Source organism: Elaeis guineensis, chromosome 16 (assembly GCF_000442705.2).
Source record: "Elaeis guineensis isolate ETL-2024a chromosome 16, EG11, whole genome shotgun sequence".
Classification (NCBI taxonomy): Eukaryota; Viridiplantae; Streptophyta; class Magnoliopsida; order Arecales; family Arecaceae; genus Elaeis; species Elaeis guineensis.
In genome coordinates, this window is record NC_026008.2 from 12,959,009 (window position 1) to 12,981,294 (window position 22,286).

At 36.8% G+C, this 22,286-nt stretch overlaps 1 protein-coding gene across 13 annotated transcripts in view; it reads right to left on the bottom strand.

The window, feature by feature from the left end:
* The window catches only part of LOC105034911 (uncharacterized), a 167,883-nt gene that overhangs the window by 17,960 nt on the left and 127,637 nt on the right, over positions 1–22,286 (bottom strand). For 9 of the 13 annotated variants that reach the window (XR_012137381.1, XR_012137380.1, XM_073249766.1 and 6 more), the window contains 2 exons: positions 21,861–21,905; positions 9,296–9,508 (listed from right to left, as the gene is read on the bottom strand). The exons of 2 other annotated variants lie outside the window; for them this stretch is intronic. Coding sequence is in view for 9 of the 11 variants with exons in the window: in XM_073249766.1 (XP_073105867.1) it covers positions 9,296–9,508; positions 21,861–21,905 (258 nt within the window). In the remaining 2 variants the exon portion in view is untranslated. Of the gene's footprint in view, positions 1–9,295; positions 9,509–11,649; positions 11,739–21,860; positions 21,906–22,286 lie in introns of those variants that run through there. 2 more of the 13 variants (XM_073249774.1, XM_010910240.4) reach the window with 2 other exon arrangements.

The window sequence follows — 22,286 nt, forward strand, 5'->3', positions numbered from 1 at the left end:
ACCTAGAGAGAGAGCATGGGCTAAAGAGAGGAAGAGGAGGCGAGGCGTTAGGCACAGTAAGGGTGGTGGCAAGGATGAGGGGATGTGTCATATGAAGAGAGCTAGGACTAGGATCTTTTAAATAGACAACATAAGGGTATCCTAATCAAATTAGAATCCTTCCTAATCATATTAGAAGTCCTAGCTTAAAACCTCTTGGACCAAGTAAAAGGGGCGCCACCCATCCTTGACCCACGCCCACACCCAATGCTAAGCGTCCCATCATATGGGACCCATTTAAATGCTCTCAAATCAGTCCACATGGTTACATAAATTCACTTCAAGGATTCTTGATCAAATCAAAATGAATAAAATCAAGTAAGAGTTTCTTGATTTAATCCAAATCATAACTTAAGCATCCAACCATTGGAGGCCATTGAATCAAATTCAATTAGGTTCAAATCAAGTGTAAAAATTGGCTAAAGCTTATCATATAAGCAAACTAATCTATAAGAAGAATTGGATTGACCCAGGTGCTAGCAAGATTAATATGAATCCAACAAGATTTCTCTAAATTGGTACTTCATAAGCCCAATTTTATCTAATCCAAGTCTTCTCCCTTTAATGTGTGACCCCATAAATTCAATTCTGTCTAATAGTAAAACATACCATGATCTCTATCTTAGACATAACTGAAATCTCTTTTAGTAGATCAAAACAATTCCATTCTAACTTGACAAGGATCATTAATCCAGAACGAGCTTATTGAGCTCTCACAATCTACCAATGACATCTAGCAATATGTAGTGACAATCCAGCAGAATCGAAATAGAATCTCTAGGTATAGTTAATGTGTAATACAGTCCCTCTAGCATGAGTTCTGACTAGATGGTAGATCATGGATAAATCATTAAATCTCATCATCAGTCATAAAATAGATCTGATCAGCTCAAGTCCAATAGTAATTTCAAATAAAAATTCTTTTCCATCAATCACACTGCTATGGTCATAAAATTATGGTCTCAGCTTCTCAAATCTCATAAGACTACTCTCTATCAAAGTCGATAGATCCCATCTAGAAGCACACCTTGCTCTCACAGCTCAACCAACTGAAGCCAACATCCACTATAAAAACTCATACTTGAGTTAATATTTATGTGTAGTCAAACTACAGTAGTCTTACTATGAGCAACTGTGATACCGTAGGTCAAAGGCTAGTCACATAACTACAACATCGAGATGATCACTAACAATCGGATAGAAATTCATGTGATCTCTCATATGATCACGCTCAATACTAGTTATTCTCGTCGCTCAGTGTCTCTACATTATAGACTAGAGACTCATCTACTCCGAAAGAAGCAAACCATGCATCAATCTATCTAGATCGATCACCATCTCCATAACTATCCTATGATCGGAAGTAATTTAAGAATCAATTATATATGCCTCTAATTCTCAACAGTTGAGAATATGTATCGTAATATCAAGTCCAAAGATGATTTAAGGACACATAACACTTGAATGAAAAAAAAATTATCTTTTATTTATTAAATCAATAGTTTAAGTATAAATTTGTATTATAGAATGAACAATATATCAGCCAACAATTGACTTTTAAGACATACATCCAACAATCTTTCACTTAGACTAAAGCCAATTGATCATTTATCTAAGTCCCATCTTCTCAAGATGAGTTTTCATTTTGAGCTAGCTCAACTACTTTATCAGTGGGTCTGTCATGTTATGCATAGAATCTACTCTTCGCACCTCGACATATTGCTTCTCGAGATAGTCGCGTATGATATAGTACCGCTGTTCAGTGTGCTTTGATTTTTGATGAAATCGGAGCTCCTTAACAAGTGCTATGGCTCCATTATTATCACAGTACAGTGGTATAACATCTAATGTCATTACACCAAGCTCCACGATAAATTTTTTGAACTAAAAGCTTTCTTTTGTAGCATCCGAAGCAGCGACATACTCAGCTTCTATGGTCGAATCTACGATGATGTTCTGTTTGAAACACTTCCAGTTGACTGCACTACCATTACAAATGAACACATATCCTGATGTAGATTTTTTATCATCAGGATCTGATATGAAGTCTGAATCTGTATAACCCTCAATTCGCAATTCAGGTGCTCCTCCAAAGATCAAGAATAAATCCTTAATCCTTCTTAAGTACTTAAGGATGTTCTTCAAAGCTATCCAGTGCTGATCGCCTGGATTCGACTGACACCTACTTGTGACACTTACAGCAAGGACAATATCGAATCGAGTACATAACATGGCATGCATGAGGCTCCCTATCGTCGAAGCATAAGGGATCCTACTCATGTGCTCGATCTCCTCAGAAGTGGTAGGACACATCATCTCGAAAAATCGAATACCATATCTAAGAGGTAGCAAACCCTTTTTGGAGTTTTCCATACTAAATCGCTTCAATACTTTCCCTATGTACAGCTTTTGTGATAGGCTAAGCATCCTTCTAAATCTATCTCTACAGACCTTTATCCCAAGGATATATGATGCTTCTCCTGGATCTTTCATGAAGAATTCCTTAGACAACCAAGTTTTGACCGAGATCAGCATAGAAATATCATTTCCAATAAAGAGAATATCATCCACATACAGTATGAGGAAGACAAGTGCACTCCCACTGATCCTTTTATAAACACAAGTCCTCTTCATTTTTGATGAAACCAAATGATTTGATCGCATCATCGAAACGAAGATTCCAGCTTCGAGAAGCCTGCTTTAGTCTATAGTGGACCTTTGCAGCTTGCAGACTCGATGATCACTATCATCAGACGTGAAACCCAAAGACTACTCCATATAGATATCTTCCTCAAGACATCAATTCAGAAAAATAGTTTTCACATCCATCTGACAGATTTCATAATCATAGTAAACTGTAACAGCAAGCAATGTGTAGATGGATTTCAGCAATGGCTATAGATGAAAAACTGTCATGATAGTCAATGCCTTCACATTAATTATAACCCTTCGCCACCAGCCTTGCCTTATAGGTCTCTATGTTACCATCAGCACCTATTTTTCTTTTGCAAATTCATTTACACCTAATAGGAACAATTTCCTCAAGTGGATCCACTAAGGTCCATATCTGGTTCGAATGCATTAAGTCAATTCCTAACTTCATTGCATCTAACTATTTTTCAAAATCGATGTCAGACATCGCCTTATTAAAAGTACTAGAATTATCACCATGACCCCCATCTCTCATAAGGAACGCTTCCTCTACATCCTCTTTTAGCATACCCATATATCTTTCAGGAGGATGGAAGATTCTACCTGATCTACAAGGTGAAAGTGAAACATTAACTACTGGCTCATCATGAATGGATTTCTGAAGATCTATAGCTCATTGCTCTTCAAAGACATTCTCGTCGAGCTCAACTAACCTCCTCCTACTACTGTCTTGGACAAACTATTTTTTTAGAAACATGGCATTGCGACTCACAATCATATTATGGTCATGTGGAAAGTAAAAATAGTACCCTATAGATTCTTTGGGATACCCTATAAATCAAGCTACAACAGATCTATCCTCTAACTTGTCAGCTTTCTATCTTTTGATATAAACTGGACATCCCCAAGTCTTAAAGTAACTCAGACTCGACTTCTTACCGTGTCATATCTCATATAGTGTGGTAGAAACGGATTTAAAAAAATCCTATTTAAAATATGCATCACAGCAAGGTGTGTCTCTAAAGAAATAAAGGTAAATTCTTGAAACTCATCATGCATCGGATCATATCTAATAGGATCCTATTTCTCCTTTCAGATACTCCGTTGAGTTAAGGCATGCCGGGAAGAGTCCATTGAGAAACTATGTCGTTCTTCTTAAGGTATCCCAGAAATTCAGCACTTAGGTATTATTCCCCTCCTCGATCAGATTGAAGGACTTTGATAGGTTTATCTGTTTGCTTTTCTACCTTTCAAAAGCTTTAGATTTGTGTTTCATGAGAAACACATATCCATACCATGACAGATCATCAGTAAAGATAATGAAGTAGCTATAACCATCTCTGGTCAGCACATCAAATGGGCTACACACGTCGGTGTGTACCAGAGCTAGTAACTTAGTGGCCCTTTCTTCTTGTCCCACAAAGAATAACCTAGCCATTTTTCCTCGAAGGTATGATTCACAAGCTAGAATTGACTCAGATTTAACCAAGTCAAGGATCCCATCCTTTTCCAATATATTTATCCTGTCCTTTCCAATATAGCCAAACCTATGGTGCCATAAGTACTTATGGTTAAACTTCTCTGGATCTTTTTTGACTTACGGCACTCACTATTTACTCGTTTAAGTTCACACTAGCATCAATATGCAAGTGATAAAGACTGTCAATTAAAAGACCAGATGCAACCAATTTATTTCATAAATAAATAGAATAATAATCTTTATTAAATAAAAAAATAAATCTATCCCGTGCTTGTACAGAAATCAAAATCACATTTCAGCTAGCTACAGGAACAAAATATCAGTCTTTTAAATCTAATCTAAAGCCTGATGGTAATCGAAGAGGATAGGTTCCAACGACTTTTACAACAACTTTTGCTCTATTGCCGATCCAAAGGATCATGTCACCTTACCTCAACCTCGTACTTTCTATTAAACCCTACATTGAAGTATATATGTATGTACTCGAACAGAGTCCAATATCCAACTACAAGTAGAAGAAACTATTAGATTAGATTCTATTATGAGTAGGCCTTCACAAAATGTTTCATCCTTTTTCTTTAGGTTCTCCAGAATAGAGTGCCTTGAACCCTTCAAGATTTTCTCAGCAGTGACTAGCATATTGACCAACTCAGGGGTCGACTCATGAGTCGACCTCTGTTGCAAAGTCCAGAGATTTGGTTTCTGGATTTTCTTGGCCCAAAACAACAGAAGTCGACTCATGAGTCGACTCATGCCTTGTGGGTCGACTCATGAGTCGACTCACAGGTCGTGCCAAGCCAGAAAACCAGCGTGCCATGGCTAATCTTTGCGTGCCAATCAGCTCATAGTTTCATGAGTTGACTCATGAGTCGACTCATGAACTTCAAACCTTCATAACTCCAAAAATATAAGTCCAAAAACCATGAAACTTTCACCAATAGATTACATATCATTTGTTCTACACGATGATGCTATCAAATCAGAGTTTTGATGAAATTACGATTTTGCCCCTGTAGAGCATAAGGTCTTTTTCAAATAAAAAATATTTGTATCCCTTCAAACTGTTTTGTAGTCATCAAAATCAATCTAGGAGCAACAATCTCCCCCTTTTTGATGATGACAAAACATTTGAACAAAAGCATTTTTCTGAATCATGAATTTCAACAGATTGTATTTTAGGTGCATATGCTTGAAAAGAGTATGATTCTTTTGGCATGTGATACAAATGGTTGTATGCATAAATGGTTTGTCCATTTGCTTAAAGATTGGAAGATATGCTCATTGGATTATTGTTTTCGTGTTAGAGCAGAAAATTTGATTTTATTATCAGAGCAAGAAAAAAAAAATTTCTCAATTCTCAAAACTAGTCATGTGTGCCAAAGCATATTTAATAGTTGATTTGGAAAGAGTATTAGATCATTTAAGTTTAAGATGTATCAGAGCAAGAGAAATGAAAATCCTGCAATGTATCAGTGTAGGGAAAACAATTTTACAAAGTATCAGAAAAAAATTTTGCAAAGTATCAGAGTAATAAAAACAGTTTTTCAATGTATCAGAGTAAAATTGAGTAATGTATCGGAGTAGTAAAAAAAAATTGTCAAAGTATTAGAGCAATGTATTCAATATATCAGAGTGGGTTTAGAATTTGAAAGCCTATCAAAGCATATTCAATGGTTTACAGCAAATCAGAGTATGAGTAATTTTAAAAGGTACTTATTTGCAGTATATTTAGCATTTGTACTTAAAATTGTCAATGTATTAATTTCTCATAATTTGTAGTGTTTGCTTTTGATGGATTTCTTTGTGTTTAATTTCTCCCCCTTTTTGACATCATCAAACAAGGTTAAGTCCTTTTTCTGAAGCATTCTTTAATTTCTCCTCTTGTAGGGTTTGCTCCCCCTTAATGAAGCAACTATTAACAGCAATCATAAAATGATAATACCATAAAGAGAAGACAATATTTCACAAAAGAGAATATATAACCAAAGTAAGATAATCATCATTCCAAAGGTAAAGCCATAATTGTTTCAGTACATAGATTGTAACATAAAAAGTATCATACAAAGTCAACTAGCTCATGTCAATACATGACCCCAAAAATACAGATCCTAGAGAGGACTAAACACTAAGACCTAGGATCTAGAAATGATCAATGATCAGAATCATCAGAAATGTGATAAGGAGCAGATGGATCTGGATCTGAGATGCATCCTCGACCCCGTCTGCCTCTGGCACGAGAGGAAGAACTGGCACGAGCAGGCGAACGGGAGGAACTGGGTGGCTGAGAACGCTGAGAAGCTAGGGACTGAACTGAAAGGGTAAGTATAATGGAGTCAAGTACAGTCAGTGCCCTGGAGACAGCCTGGAGAAGTGCAGTGAACTGAGTAGTAGCTTGCTCACTTGATCCTCTGATCTCCTTCCTCAGTAACTCATAACCGCCCTCAAGAGCTCCTCTGAGTCTGCCGGCCTCTGCAGTGAGATCAGTGACCTCAATCGTAGACTCCTGAGGCTGAGGGTGTGCCAAATCGAAGACCTGCCCCTGTAACTCGAGAACTCTGCCAGTCAGTCTCAGTACAGTGTCCTCAAGCTGCTGAATCCTCATGGACTGATCTGCCATCATCTGATATACTGTGGAGATGTGGGGAGTCAAAGTCTGATCAGTAGAAGTAGCCCCTGGTACAAATGAAGTACTGCTCATCTGACTCGACATCAAAGAGACCATACGCTGTGCAATCCGCTCAATCTGATAATCGGACAGTGTGAACTCTGGCGGAGGTGCTCTGCTCTCTGGCTGATGCACAGGTGTGGGTATCCTGGTAAACTCAGAAGGGCCAGCCTCTGGATCCGGAAAGAACTGTATATCTGGTGAAGCTGCCCTGAAGTCATGAACAGGAGATGATGGACCTTCTTCTTCTTCAGCTCTGACTCCTGCTGTATCCTCAGCTCTTTCTTCTGTTCTCTCTTCTGCTCTTTCTTCTGTTCTTTCCTCAGTTCCCCTGATCCAACCACCACCACTTTTTGTGAACCCCATTCGATGCAAGGTGTGTAGGTTGAAGGTATCAACATGAGACAGTTTGGTGGGAGCCTCCCCCTCACAACTAACTCCAAACCTCCTGAAAACTCTAGTCAGGGCCATACCATAAGGCAAATGTGCCTTAGATCTGTTCAGAGTCTCTCTCATGGCCTCTATCATAAGTGCTGGGAGGTTTAGGGGGGTTTCTGTGATAATGTGAAACATAATGCATATGTCCCTGCCTGACAGAAGATCGTGCCTACCACTCCTAGGGAAGAAAAGTTTTGTGACCATTTATGTAAGATTCTCATTTCTATAGGTAAAATCTTGGCCTCTAGTTTATTCAAATTCCCTTGGTAGGTTCCTCCAAGTATAACACTTATACCTTCTTCTTTCACGGGGAGTTCCATGTATGCATAACCTTCACTAGGTAAGTGTAAAATCTCCCCTAAAATGACAAGATCCAGACAGATATCAATCCCTTTCACAGTTGAAGTTACTGACCCATTTCCATAAATAAGATTCTGATAAAACTCCCTAACAAGGTCAACAAAGGTGACTTCTTTGAGTGAACAGTAAAAGCTCCATCCCTGATTTTTGATCTTACTTGCTAAAGAAAATCCCTCACTTTCAAAGAACCGGAAGTCAATGTTTTTCCCGATTTCTACTTTTCTATCTGAGAGAGGGTTCTTACTGGGGGTTTGAGAAGACTGTGAAGGACCTTGAACTGAAGCTGGAACGGGAGCAGAGGAGGACTGTGCCGCTTGCCTTTTCCTTCTGACACTTTCTTCAAGTTCCCGGACAGACTTTCTCCTTTGGGGAAGTTTCATTTTTGGTGCCATAACCTCTTCAATACCAGGCGAGGAGACTTGAGGAGCAAGTGAGAGAGTGGAGGAAGGATCACAAGAGAGTGATTTGAGGTTTTGGAGGAGAGAATGAGTGGATTTGAGAGGGACGGTGGAGTGCTAGGGCACGCTCCAACCGTGAAGAACAAGGGAAGAGGTCACAAAAGAACCTTTCCCCGAGTAGCGATTTGCGGTGGAGAGGAGGCGGGAGGAGTTCCACAAGCTTAAGCCTTGGAAATGGAGCAAAAGGAAGATGGGAGGATGGATTTCGGAAGGAGGAAGACGACCGTGAGGGTCGGCTCACGAACAGCAACTCAAATATAAAACTTTCAGCCCGTTGGAAGTTGCTGGGATTTACAAGTTTGCCATTGAGTCAACTCATGGGGGTCGACTCATGAAGTTCAGAAAATCAGGAAAAATGTGAATAAATTCCAGAAAAATTTGAAATTTGGGGAGAAGGAGTTTAGCTCTAAGATAAGTTTTTAGAATGAAAAACTCAAGCTTTTGGGACCAAGAAAGGTGTTGGAAATTAAGCTCTAAGAAATTTTGACAATAAATCATTGGAAATTGAAAAATTAATTCAGGCAAATGGATCAAGAATTCCTAGATTTCTCCTAATTTCACAGAATCTATCCTCACTAAGGGCCTTTGTAAAGATATCAGCTAATTGATTTTCGGTGCAAACATATTCAAGAATTATATTTTTGTTTTGAACATGTTCTCTTATGAAGTGATGTCTTATTTCAATATGTTTGGATCTTGAGTGTTGAATAGGATTTTTAGATAGATTTATGGCACTTGTGTTGTCACATCTTATTGGTGTTTCATTAAGTTTAATTCCAAAGTCTTCGAGTTGTTGCTTAATCCACAAGATTTGAGCACAACAACTTCCGGCTGCAATGTATTCGGCCTCAGCCGTTGACAGTGCTACCGAATTTTGTTTCTTGCTAAACCATGAGATTAGGTTAACTCCAAGAAATTGACAAGTTCCACTTGTGCTTTTTCTATCTAATTTACATCCAGCAAAGTCAGCATCAGAATATCCTAATAGATCAATTTGTGAGTCCTTAGAGTACCATAACCCTAAAGTTTGAGTACCATTTAAGTATCTAAGGATTCTTTTAACAGCATTCAAATGAGATTCTTTAGGATTAGATTGATATCTAGCACATAAACAAACACTAAACATGATATCAAGCCTACTTGCAGTTAGATACAATAATGATCCAATCATGCCTCTATAGTATTTTAAGTCTACACATTTACCTTCATCATCCTTGTCAAGCTTACATGAGGGACTCATTGGTGTGCCAATGGGTTTGGAGTTCTCCATTCCAAATCTTTTGAGTAGTTCCTTGGTGTACTTGCTTTGGGCGATGGAGATTCCCTCTTTTGATTGTTTGATTTGGAGTCCGAGGAAGAAGGTGAGTTCTCCCATCATGCTCATCTCGAACTCCCCCTGCATAAGCTTAGCAAAGTCTTGACAAAGAGATTCATTAGTAGACCCAAAAATTATGTCATCAACATAAATTTGTATAACATATCATTTTGATTTCTTTTGATAAAGAGGGTTGTATCTACATTACCTCTTGAAAAAACCATTATTTAGTAAAAATTTGCTTAGTCTATCATACCATGCTCTAGGTGCTTGTTTTAATCCATATAAAGCCTTATTTAATTTAAAAACATGATTAGGAAAGGCATGATTTTCAAATCCAGGGGGTTGTTCTACGTAAACTTCTTCAGCAATAAATCCATTTAAAAATGCACTTTTAACATCCATTTGAAACAATTTGAATTTCATAAAGCAAGCATATGCAAGTAGAAGTCTAATGGCTTCTAATCTAGCTACTGGTGCAAAGGTTTCATCAAAATCAATCCCTTCTTCTTGATTATATCCTTTAGCAACCAATCTTGCTTTATTTCTAATTACATTACCATGCTCATCTAATTTGTTTCTAAAGACCCATTTTGTGCCAATTATTGAACAGTTTTTAGGTCTTGAAACCAAAGTCCAAACATTATTTCTTTCCAATTGATTAAGTTCCTCTTGCATTGCATTAATCCAATTATGATCTTTTTCAGCTTCTTCAATAGTTTTAGGTTCAAAATGAGATACAAAAGCACAATGATTAAACACATCTCTAAGTGAAGAGCGAGTTTTTACACCATGCATAGGATCACCAATAATTAACTCCTTAGGGTGGTTGTGAACATACCTCCATTCCTTGGGTAGGTCATTTGTACCTTGAGGTTGTTCTTGAATTTTCTCACCTATCTCATCTTGTTTGTCTTCTTATTCCTTGTCCTCTGGAGTGGCTGAATCTTTCAGAGTGATCTCCTTCATACCTTCTATTAATGGATCTGCATCATCAACACCCTCATTCTTCCTTGAAGGAAGATCGTTAGATTCATCAAAGACAACATGAATGGACTCCTCAACTACTAAAGTTCTTTTATTAAAAACTCTAAAAGCTTTACTAGTAGAGGAGTAACCCAGAAAGATTGCTTCATCTGATTTTGCATCAAATTTACCAAGTCTTTCCTTGCTATTATTTAATACAAAACATCGGCAGCCAAAAACATGAAAATATGCAATATTTGGTTTTCTTCCTTTCCAAAGTTCATAGGGGGTTTTCTTTAAAAATTGTCTGATCAAAGCACGATTTAAAATGTAACATGCTGTGTTAATAGCTTCCGCCCAAAAATATCTTGGAAGGTTGCTTTCACAAAGCATGGTACGGGCCATTTCTTCTAAGGTTCTGTTTTTCCTTTCAACTACCCAATTTTGTTGGGGTGTTCTAGGAGCAGAGAAGTTATGGCCGATTCCATTCTCATCACAAAATTTTTCAAAGTCTTGATTTTCAAATTCAGTTTCATGGTCACTTCTAATATTTTGAATTAAAAATCCTTTTTCATTAGTGACTTTTCGATGAAATTTAGTGAAAATATGAAAAGTTTCATCTTTGTGTGCCAAAAAGAAAACCCAAGTAAAACGTGAATAATCATCTATTATTACAAAACCATATCGTTTTCCTCCTAGACTTGTGGTTCTAGTTGGTCCAAATAAATCCATATGCAAAAGCTCTAATGGTCTAGAAGTTGAAACAATGTTTTTGGATTTAAATGAAACTCTAGTTTGCTTACCTAGTTGACATGCATCACAAATCCTATCTTTTTCAAAATTCAGTTTAGGCAAGCCATGAACTAATTCTTTCTTAATTAATTTTGAAAGAGAATGCATGCTAATGTGAGCAAGTCTACGATGCCAAAGCCAACTAGTCTCATTAACTTTAGCATTTAAGGATACTAGGCATTGCATGTCTAATTTGGCTAAATCATTTAGATCTACCATATAAACATTGCCATGTCTATGTCCTATAAATTTGATGACATCATTAATAGGACTAGTCACAATACAAACAGATGATTCAAAAACTACTTTATACCCTTTATTACAAAATTGACTAATGCTAAGTAAGTTATGCTTTAAACCTTTAACTAACAAAACATTTTCAATATATTTGGAGGGAGTGATACCAATGTTACCTATCCCGATGATCTTTCCTTTGCCATTATCTCCAAAGGTGACCATCCCTCCATCCTTAGCATCAAGCGTGATGAATTGTGATTCATCACCAGTCATGTGTCTCGAGCATCCACTGTCCAGATACCATTTCCTGTTTTCTCCATGGGATGCTAGACACACCTGCAAACAAATATCAAGTTTTTGTTTTAGGTACCCAAGCTTTCTTGGGTCCTTTTTGGTTAGTCAAGATGGTTCCTTTTGGAACCCATATTTTCTTTACAGTTATGTTTGCACAAGTGTAAGATTTATGTCCTATTCTACCACATTTAAAACAAGTAGTATTGGTAGGCTTGTTACTTGAATAATTTACATAAATATTTTTCAGAAATTTTTGTTTCTTTAAGGGGTTATAGCCAAGTCCGGCCTTATCATATACGGCCTTTTGATTTTCAAGAATCATATTTAGTTTGTTTGAACTTAAGGTGAATTTATCTACTATAGGTTTCAGCTTATTAATATCATTCTTTAGGCTTTGGTTCTCTTGAAGCAAAGTAGATTTTTCAATTGAAAGATTTTCTGCTTGTTTTACTAAAGACTGATTTTTCAATTTTAGTTCTTTGTTTTTCATTCCTAGTTTCTTCAATTCATCAATTAAATCATTGAAGGCTTCATGCAATTCTTCAAAAGTAAATTCACTAGGGGTTTCAGAAATTACCTCATTATCGTGTGCCATAAGGCACAGGTTGGCTTGTTCTGTTGAGGTCTCCTCATCGGAGCTTGAGTCGTCGCTCGCACTCCATGTGGCCATCATTGCCTTCTTTTTGAACTTTTTGGGACCTTTCTTCAATTGTGGACATTCGGATTTGAAATGCCCCGGCTTCTTGCACTCATAGCATATAAGGGGTTGATCTTTTTCTTTCTCTTTGCTTTGTTCCCCTTTTGTGAAAGGTCTCTTTCTCATCCCCTGTTTCCTCTTTCTTAGGAACTTCTTGAATCTTCGGGTGATGAGTGCCATTTCTTCATCCTGTTCTTCATCTTCTGTGTCGTCAGTTTCTTCATCAGGAGAGGCTGTGGATTTGAGGGCAATGGTTCTCTTCTTTTTGACTTCATCCTCTTGATGTTGCTTCATGCTAAGCTCGTGAGTCATCAAGGATCCAAGAAGCTCTTCTAGAGGTAGAGTGTTCAAGTCCTTTGCTTCTTGGATAGCAGTCACCTTGGCTTCCCAGGTTCTTGGCAATGACCTGAGAATCTTCCTTACAAGCTCACTGTTAGTATAAGATTTGCCAAGACTCTTCAAACCATTAATTATATCAGTAAAGCGAGTAAACATAGCAGTTATGGACTCATCATGCTCTATTTTAAATAACTCATATTTATGTACAAGCATGTTTATTTTAGACTCCTTTACTTGATTTGTTCCCTCATGGGTTACTTCTAACCTATCCCATATTTCTTTAGCAGATGCACAGGTAGAAATGCGATTAAATTCATTTGCATCAAGTGAACAATAAAGAACATTCATAGCTTTAGCATTTAACTGTGCCAATTTCTTATCAACCTCATCCCATTCTCTTTCGGGTTTGGTTGACTCCTCACCATCTATTATCTTGGTGGGTGTGTGTGGACCGTTCACTATGATACTCCACATATCATAGTCTAGTGCTTGTATGAAAATCTTCATCCGAGCTTTCCAATAGGTGTAATTAGACCCATTGAAAAGTGGAGGTCGGTTGGTAGATTGCCCCTCGGCTAGAGAAGTGCCGACGTGGGTTGCCATAGATCTTTGGCTCTTTGATTTTTAGATCAAAGAAGGGCTAGAGCACCGGACTCTGATACCACTTGTTGCCCAGCTATGCAACCCAAGAGGGGGGGTGAATTGGGTTTTAAAAATTTTAGGCTTAACTAATTACTTGTAAAAATTATATATCAAAAGCTTGATGAATGAGGAGAGAGACTTTAGTTTGAGATTAATTACTTAAAACAAGAATGCAAGGATATAATGGAGAATTAAAGAGAAACAATAAAGCATGCCACAAACACAATGATTTATAGTGGTTCGGTGCCAACCTTGCACCTACATCCACCCTCCAAGCTCCTACTTGGAAATTCCAATCCACTATACTTTGTATTCAACCCGAATACAACCGTCGGAAACTCCGACACTAGCTATCCCAAGCTAGTCCACTTGTTTCCCGGGTACAAGCCGACCCAATACACTCCGATTTCAGGTTCGGATCAACCTTTCCTTGTTTTGGAAACCCTCCAAAACAAAAACAATTACTCACAAGATAAAATCAGTTTAGAGCACAAATAAGTACAAGAATAGCTCCTTAAGTGAGCGAATATAACAATAAATACGCTTTACTCAAATGAAGAAGCCCCTCTTGGATTTCCTCAAAGTGGATGAGAGATGAAGTAAATGCTTGAGGAGTTGGTGAGCTTGATTGATGGCTTCTTGAAGGCTTTTAAATGAGCTCTTGTATGATGTTGAGTAGTTGGCTTGAAAAACCTTCTCTTGAATGCACTTGAATGCCCTCTTGAATGCTCTTGATTTTCTCTTTTCAAATCACTTGAATGCCTCTTGGATATTTGGATCTCTCTCCTTTTTGTTTTCCACCTTTTGAAATCTTTTATAGCCTTAAGAGACAAGGGAAAACAAACTAGGCAGAAAAAGAGCCGTTAGAGCACAAAAAGCAGCATTAAAAAGCAACCAAATCTGGCCAAAAACTAGCCGTTACAGGCAAATCCCGTCATATGAGTCGACTCATGCCTCAGGGGTCGACTCATGAGTCGACCTCTGTTGCAAAGTCCAGAGATTTGGTTTCTGGATTTTCTTGGCCCAAAACAACAGAAGTCGACTCATGAGTCGACTCATGCCTTGTGGGTCGACTCATGAGTCGACTCACAGGTCGTGCCAAGCCAGAAAACCAGCGTGCCATGGCTAATCTTTGCGTGCCAATCAGCTCATAGTTTCATGAGTTGACTCATGAGTCGACTCATGAACTTCAAACCTTCATAACTCCAAAAATATAAGTCCAAAAACCATGAAACTTTCACCAATAGATTACATATCATTTGTTCTACACGATGATGCTATCAAATCAGAGTTTTGATGAAATTATGATTTTGCCCCTGTAGAGCATAAGGTCTTTTTCAAATAAAAAATATTTGTGTCCCTTCAAACTGTTTTGTAGTCATCAAAATCAATCTAGGAGCAACAGACGTCCTGATCGAGTACATACCCAATCTTTTCAGATGTCAGGACTATCCTAGGGTTTCTGAGCCAGTCCTTAAAATTTATTCCAGTCAGATGGTTAGTTTCAAGAATGTGGGCTAGTGGATTAGAGGCCGACATTATTTATCTGCGAGAGTAAAGATTCTAGTTAGATATTTGTACTTAAAATTATATTTGCTCTAGAGACTTCTAGATGCAAATAGACTCCCATTATTTTTTCAAATTCCGACACTCCCTGAGTAAAAAGCGAAAATCCAACGCGACCATATAAGATTTTCAGTAGATGCTACGGTCCCACCAATGCCGTGCACCTCACCTAACAGTTATTGGTGACATGCACACCAATGCGTAGATAACTCTTTGCTCAGATGCTTCTCTAAGTATATTGTAGTGACTTGTTCTCTAAGTTATGTAAGCTCAGATAACACATATTACCATACTCTTTAGTTAAGCCAAACCCACTGTTCATAAGTAGGTATGATGCTATCATTAAATCCCTCAGATAACATATATTGGGCCCAACCTTATCTTCATCCTGGAGCAACTCCTTACTAGTAGAGTGGTTGCATGTTCTCAATACAACTGAACCACTATAACCAGCAGAGAATAGTCAATGTCAGTACCATGCCTACACTTCTACAATGGTGGAAGACCTTAAAGGCTTAATATTGATTAGAGAGGTTTAGACCAGGTCTCATCTAATCAGTCATCATATGACCGATCTAATTTGCATAAGCTAAATCAAAATATCTTAACTAATGAACCCAATCATCCAATTAGCTAGATAAGTGAGATCGGTGAGAGGGTACGTCATTAACTCATCGTAGGCTAAATTATATAGGTGAGTAGCCTTCCAATTAAAAATCACTGATCAAAACTTGCCTTGACACTAAATGGCTTATTGGTTTCAATTAGTCAACTTAGGTAAATTGGGTTTGAGCCATAAAACCGAAATAGATTCTTAAATTGACTCGATTCTATATATGGGGTTTGATCGATTCGATTTACCACACTTATAGAATCTCTAGCTCAATGGATCGAACCCAAATCAACATTTCACTCGACTTGATCAATAGCAACATCGATTTCGACACAATATCATTTAATCATAACCTAAGATGCAATCCTAATGCAAAACTACCAATGCCAAACGATTCATACACACACTAATTTCAGATCATAAAAATAATTTTCAGATCTAAATTTATTGCATAAAAAATTTTTGATTCTCGAAATATTTTTAGAACATGCATGCAATCATATATCATATATATGAAAAATTTCAAATTTTTTAAAAATTAATTTCAGATCTAAACATGCCATCATATATCGCATGCATGTAAAATTCAGATTACAAAAATTTAATTTCTAACCTACGCATGCTTTCATATATCACATATATGAATAAAAATCAGAACTAAAATACTTTTCAAATCTAAATATAAAAATATACATCATATGTATGAACCAAAATCAGAATTTTAAAAATAAATTTTAAAACTTTTATGCTACTTTCATATATATGAACAAATGGCTCTGATACCACTATTGGATTTTCTATAGATACTAGTGCATGTGGATTTCAAAATTTTTTTAAATCCAAAATACAGCAAAAAATTAAATTAAAATAATTTTAGTCTAAGTATGCATTCATCATATGAAAGCACATATGGATCTAGTTCATATACTGAAATTAACATAAATTAATTTTAGCTTGAATAAAAAAAGTGTGATCAATTCACATATCTGAATCGCTTTTTCTTTGCTTCAAACTTGTAATAGGGACTGAATCCAATTCAATTCCTAGATCTGGAGTTGAGCAGGTTCTGAATCAGCAGCACAATTGTCCTGCCTCTATGGGTATCCCCAGGGCCGATCTGAATTATTTTTTTTTGAATCCTGCTTGTTTGAACCAAATGCCTTAATAGACTTGAACCAAGCCTGGATAGATATCAACCCTTGAACCCTTTTTTAATCTTTCTTTCTTAATTCTTGAAGAAGCCAAGAACTTTTCTTGATCCCTTAACTAATCAAGAAGAACTACTAACAAGAAGTGATATGTAACTAACTCCCAACAAGCTTAAGAGGAAGAAGAAAAAACCAATAATCTAGACACCAACACTTGACACCAAGCAATAGATTGCCGCCCACTTCTCTCTAAGATCCAAAAGGATGCCTAAAGAGAGAGAGGGCATGGGCTAAAGAGAGGAAGAGGAAGTGAGGTGTTGGGCACAGTAAGGGTGGCGACAAGGATGAGGGGATGTGTCATATGAAGAGAGGTAGAGCTACCATCCTTTAAATAGACAACATAAGAATGTTCTAATCAAATTAGGATCTCTCATCCTAATCATATTAGAAGTCCTAACTTAAAACTTCTTGGACCAGATAAAAGGGGTGCCACCCATCTTTGACCCACGCCCACACCCAATGCTAGGCATCCCATCATATGGGACCTATTTAAATACTCTCAAATCAGCCCACATGGTTACGTAAACTCACTTGAAGGGTTTTTGATCAAATTAAAATGAATAAAATCAAAAAAAAAATTTTAATTTAATCTAAGCCATAAATTAAGTATCCAACCATTGAAAGCCATTTAATTAAATTTAATTAGTTTCAAATCAAGTATAGGAATTGACTAAAGCTTATCATACAAACAAACCAATCTACAAGAGGAATTGAGTTCACCCAGGTGCTAGCAAGGTTAACATGAATCCAATAGGATTTCTCTAAATCCATATAAATTGGTGCTTCATAAGTCCAATTTTAACTAATCCGAGTCTTCTCCCTTTAATGTGTGACCCCATAAATTCAATTTTATCTGGTAGTGAGACATACCATGATGTCTATCATAGGTATCACTAAAATCTCTTTCAGTGGATTGGAATAGTTTTACTTTAACTCGACAAGGATCACTGATCCAGAACGATCCTATTGAGCTCTCACAATCTACTAGTGAAATCTAGCAATATGTAGTGACAATCCAGCAGAACCAAAATAGAACCTCTAGGTGTAGTTAATGTGTAATACAGTCCCTCTATCGTGAGTCCTGACTAGATGGCAAGTTATGGATAAATCATCAAACCTCATCATCAGTCATATGATAGATTCGATTAACTCAAGTCCAATAGTAATTCCAAATGAAAATTCTTTTCTGTCAATTACACTGCTATGGCTATAGACTTGTGGTCTCAGCTTCTCAAATCTTATAGAACTACTCTCTATCAAGGTCGATAGATCCCATCAACATGCATATTTGCTTCCACAACTCAACCAACTGAAACCAACATTCACTACAAAAACTCATAATTAAGTCAATGTTTATACGTAGTCAAGCTACAGCAGTCTTACTGTGAACAACTGTGATACCGCAGGTCAAAAGACCAGTTACACAACTACAGCATCAAGATAATCATTGATAATCGGATAAAAATACATATTATCTCTCATATGGTCATGCTCAGTACTAGTTCTCTAACAACTATCTGCACTTGCTACTCAGTATTTCTATACTGTAGACTAGAAATTCATCTACTCCGAAGGAAACGAACCGTGCACCGGTCTATCTGGATCGATCACTATCTCCATGGCTATCCTATGATTAAGAGCAATTTAGAAATCGATTATACATACCTCTAATTCTCAACAGTTAAGAATATGTATCGTAACATCAATCCCAAGGATGATTCAAGGACACATAACACTTGAATGGAAAAAAAAACTTCTTTATTGATTAAATCCATAGTTTAAGTACAAATTTGTGTCATAAAATGAACAATGTGTCAGCTAACAATTGACTTCTAGGATATACATCTAACAACTAGAGGACTATGATATTACTTGTAATAATATTCTTATTCGATTGACAACATAAATGCCATAAACTTAACTAAAATCCTATATTACATTTAAGAACAAAAGACATAGAAGTTATACACCATTTTATTAGAAATCATATGCAAAATAATGATATAACTCTCGAGTTTGTGCCAACTGAAAAATAAATTATAGATATTTTTACTAAGCCTTTAAATGAAAAAAAAAAATTATGCAATAAGAAAATAATTAGGTTTATTTGATCCAATTTATTGAATTATTGAATACGTATTTTATATTGAAATGATTTCTTCTAATATGATGGACTTTTTTGAATTATTTATGTTTTAATTTCATTAGAAAAGATATGTTTAAATTACATCATTTTTGATCTTGAAACCTAGATAGTTCAGGTTTGTGCCGGACTGAACCGGCTAACCCATTTCCTAAGTCGACTAAGTTTTGAGTCAACTCATGAAAAACCTAGTCGACCCATCACTGAGCCAACTCAACATGAGTCTGAGTCGACTTAGTTATCGAAAATCCTATTTTTTTAATGAGATTTTCCATGGGACCTTTCCTGTTCATTTTTAGTTTCTTTTGAGCCATCTCACCATTAGACCCTTAGAACCCTAAATCCATCTCTTAGAATCCTAAATCAATGTAAAATGGGGTTTTGGATCTATGGCACCCAAGAAGCAACCGGCACAGCAGATTAAGCGCCCCTATACATTCTCATCACCGAGGAGAGGGATTCACGGAGAACGGTAGACCAAGTTTCGTCAAGACCAATGCCCTAAGTCATCTCAATCTGCTTACAGTGTCTCCACCTCCTCCTCCGACAGCCCCTGCTCAGCCTCCTCAACCGCCTTCACCATCTCCTGCTCAATTTCACCATCTCCTGCATAAGAATGGTTGATTCCTCACTCGTCTAGGGCTGTCACCACGAGAAGAAAAATAAATTTTGGTTTCCTGGAAAGAGAGCACTTTGAGATTGGTGAGTGTTTGAAGTTTCAGAGGTGGGAGTATTTATGCACTTTGAATTTGTCCATTTACCCTAACCTAGTAAGAGAGTTCTATGGAAATGCTAAGATCAAAGCTAACTCCTTTGAAACTGAGGTTAAAAATGTTAAAATTAATCTATCTATGGAGAAGTTGGGAGAACCTCTGAAGGCACCCACTGAAGGAGGCGAGAGACTAGATGATAGGTCTATAGTGGGTTGCGGCTGTTGTTTGGGAGAGATGATGTTTTAGATCTCGAGGAAATTCTTGCTAAAAATCTATTCGTTGAACACCGTCTTCTCCACCACATAATTGCTAAGATTCTCATTCCAAGGATTGGAAGGTTTGATTTTATGACGAAGACCGATGTTGGCATTATGTATCGTATTTTGAAGAGAGAAAAGTTTAATCTTCCAGCACTTATGTTAACAATCATGCAAGAGGCTAAATTGAGAGCCAAGCCAGCTCTTCCTTATGGTATGTTCCTTACTTTGATGTTTCATGACTTTGGGGTTGGTGTGCTAGGAGAGTCATGTAAGATGCTTCAATATTATGATACATACAACGAGAAGTCAATGAAGAGGATGGGATTCTTGAAGGTTGAAGGATAATGGGTCAGAGAAGGTGAGGAAGAGGAAGATAGAGGTGTGCCGGAGCCCATGCCACATCCTACAAATCCTACAGTTCAGCCAGACCTGCCAAAGCATCCAGCGCCTACGACATCTTTGTCCACTATTCGGCTTAATGAGGATTAGATAGAGGAGATCGTGCAGTGTGTATTTGACTAATTTTCTGGTTGTCTGTTTTCACTGATGAAGAATACTGTGAGAGAGGTCTTTGCCGAGCAGCGTTCTTCTGTGCTTATGGATCCAGCTTCCTCTGCCCCTCTCGATCCTAACTTAGATTAGGATGCATGTAGTTGCATTATCATTTTGAGCTTTTTGTTTGTCAATGTCTTATGTTATGATTAAGCTCTTTTTGAGAATGTTGTATGTTGTGCACTTTTGAGACTCACTATATCTTTTTAAATGAATGAATGAAACTTGAAGTTTGTTTTTCTTTACATGTGCAATGTCTTGTTTGTGAATGTTTGATAATATCTATCTTTTTGATAATGACAAAAAGGGGGAGAAGAATGAGTATTGATTAAAATATCTTTGGTATATTTAAAATATCTTATGTTTGATGTAACAAATTTGGATGATTGATTATTGAAGAAAGGATATCTTTAGTTTTTTTTTTTTTTTAGTGGTGTGATTCCATAATGGAGGTAAAAGACTCACATTTCAAACCCTAACTGTGATTCATAAATCTTGGAGTGAATCTGGAATTATTCTTGCTTTTCCCTTTACCCTTTTTCTTATTTCATTCTTTTTTGTTTTACTTTTCTCCTAATCATTGTTGATCAAAAATGTACTTTATTTCCAAAGATCTTTGATGTCATATACATATTAGATTTCCTCCTATCAAGCATTTGATTTCTAAAAATTTGATTTCAATTATTCAATTACATAAATTCTTAAAAAACCCACCATAAACCATAGAATCCTAAACCCTAGGTTAGATAATAACCATTCATTGCTTTTTTCCTTTTAAATCATTACCTTTCTGGTTCAATTTTATTGCATATTCAAGGCTTAATCTAAATTTCCAGCAATCCATAGTTCTCAAAACCTATCCTAAACCCATATAGATCCATATGCATAGACCTAAACCCTAGCTTAGATAATAACCATCATTTCCTTTTTCTTTAAACTCGTTACCTTTTTAGTTCAATTATATCAAGTACTCAAGTCTTAATCTAAATTTCCAGCAATCTATAGGTCTCAAACCTATCCTAAACCCTTATAGAATCCCATGTATAGACTGTCTTACATTGCCTTGCATATGAAGATATTAATTCCCAAGTTCGCCTTCACACTTCCCCATGTCGATGCTCATTGTTTCTGGCTTTATAGGTCAGAATGGCTATATTGAGTAGTATATGACTAACAGAGAATTGAAACAAAATTCTGAAGGAATTTACAGGGAACAATGGTGAACTAGAACCACCGGAGAACCAACATACATGAAGCCACCATCAAAAAGGCGTCAAGGGAAGATAATTATGATTATATTTGTTGATACATATATTTCCAAGCATGTAAAGCAAAATGGTATAGCAGTGCAAACTGATTTTATTAACACAGGATCTGTATATTGTTAATTTGTCTAAAGTATGCTAACAAATTGTTTTTCAGATAGGTTACCTTCGATTATAGATTCGAGCAATTTCTCTGCTGCCAAAACTTCACCTGCAAAAGAAAAATAGTTTGAAATTTTGAATACCCTACTTCAGAAAAGTCAATTTTACTAGATGTATCTCACCATTTAATTAATTTTAGAAGTTAATGTAAGAGGGAAAGAAATCAAACCACTAATTAATAACATACAAGTTCTGCAGCAATAACTAGAAAACCTTCCTAAGCATGGTCCGTCACACCACTTAGTATGGGGCATACCATACCATACGGGAGGAAATCAGTATAAAACTCAACTTTGAGTTGGTACAAGCTACATACCGCCCTATACCAACACATACTACTCCATATCGTGGCATACCAATCTGTACCAAGGCGTACTAAGGTCTGTACCAACCTGTACCGAAACATACCAACTTGTATCGAGGAGCACCG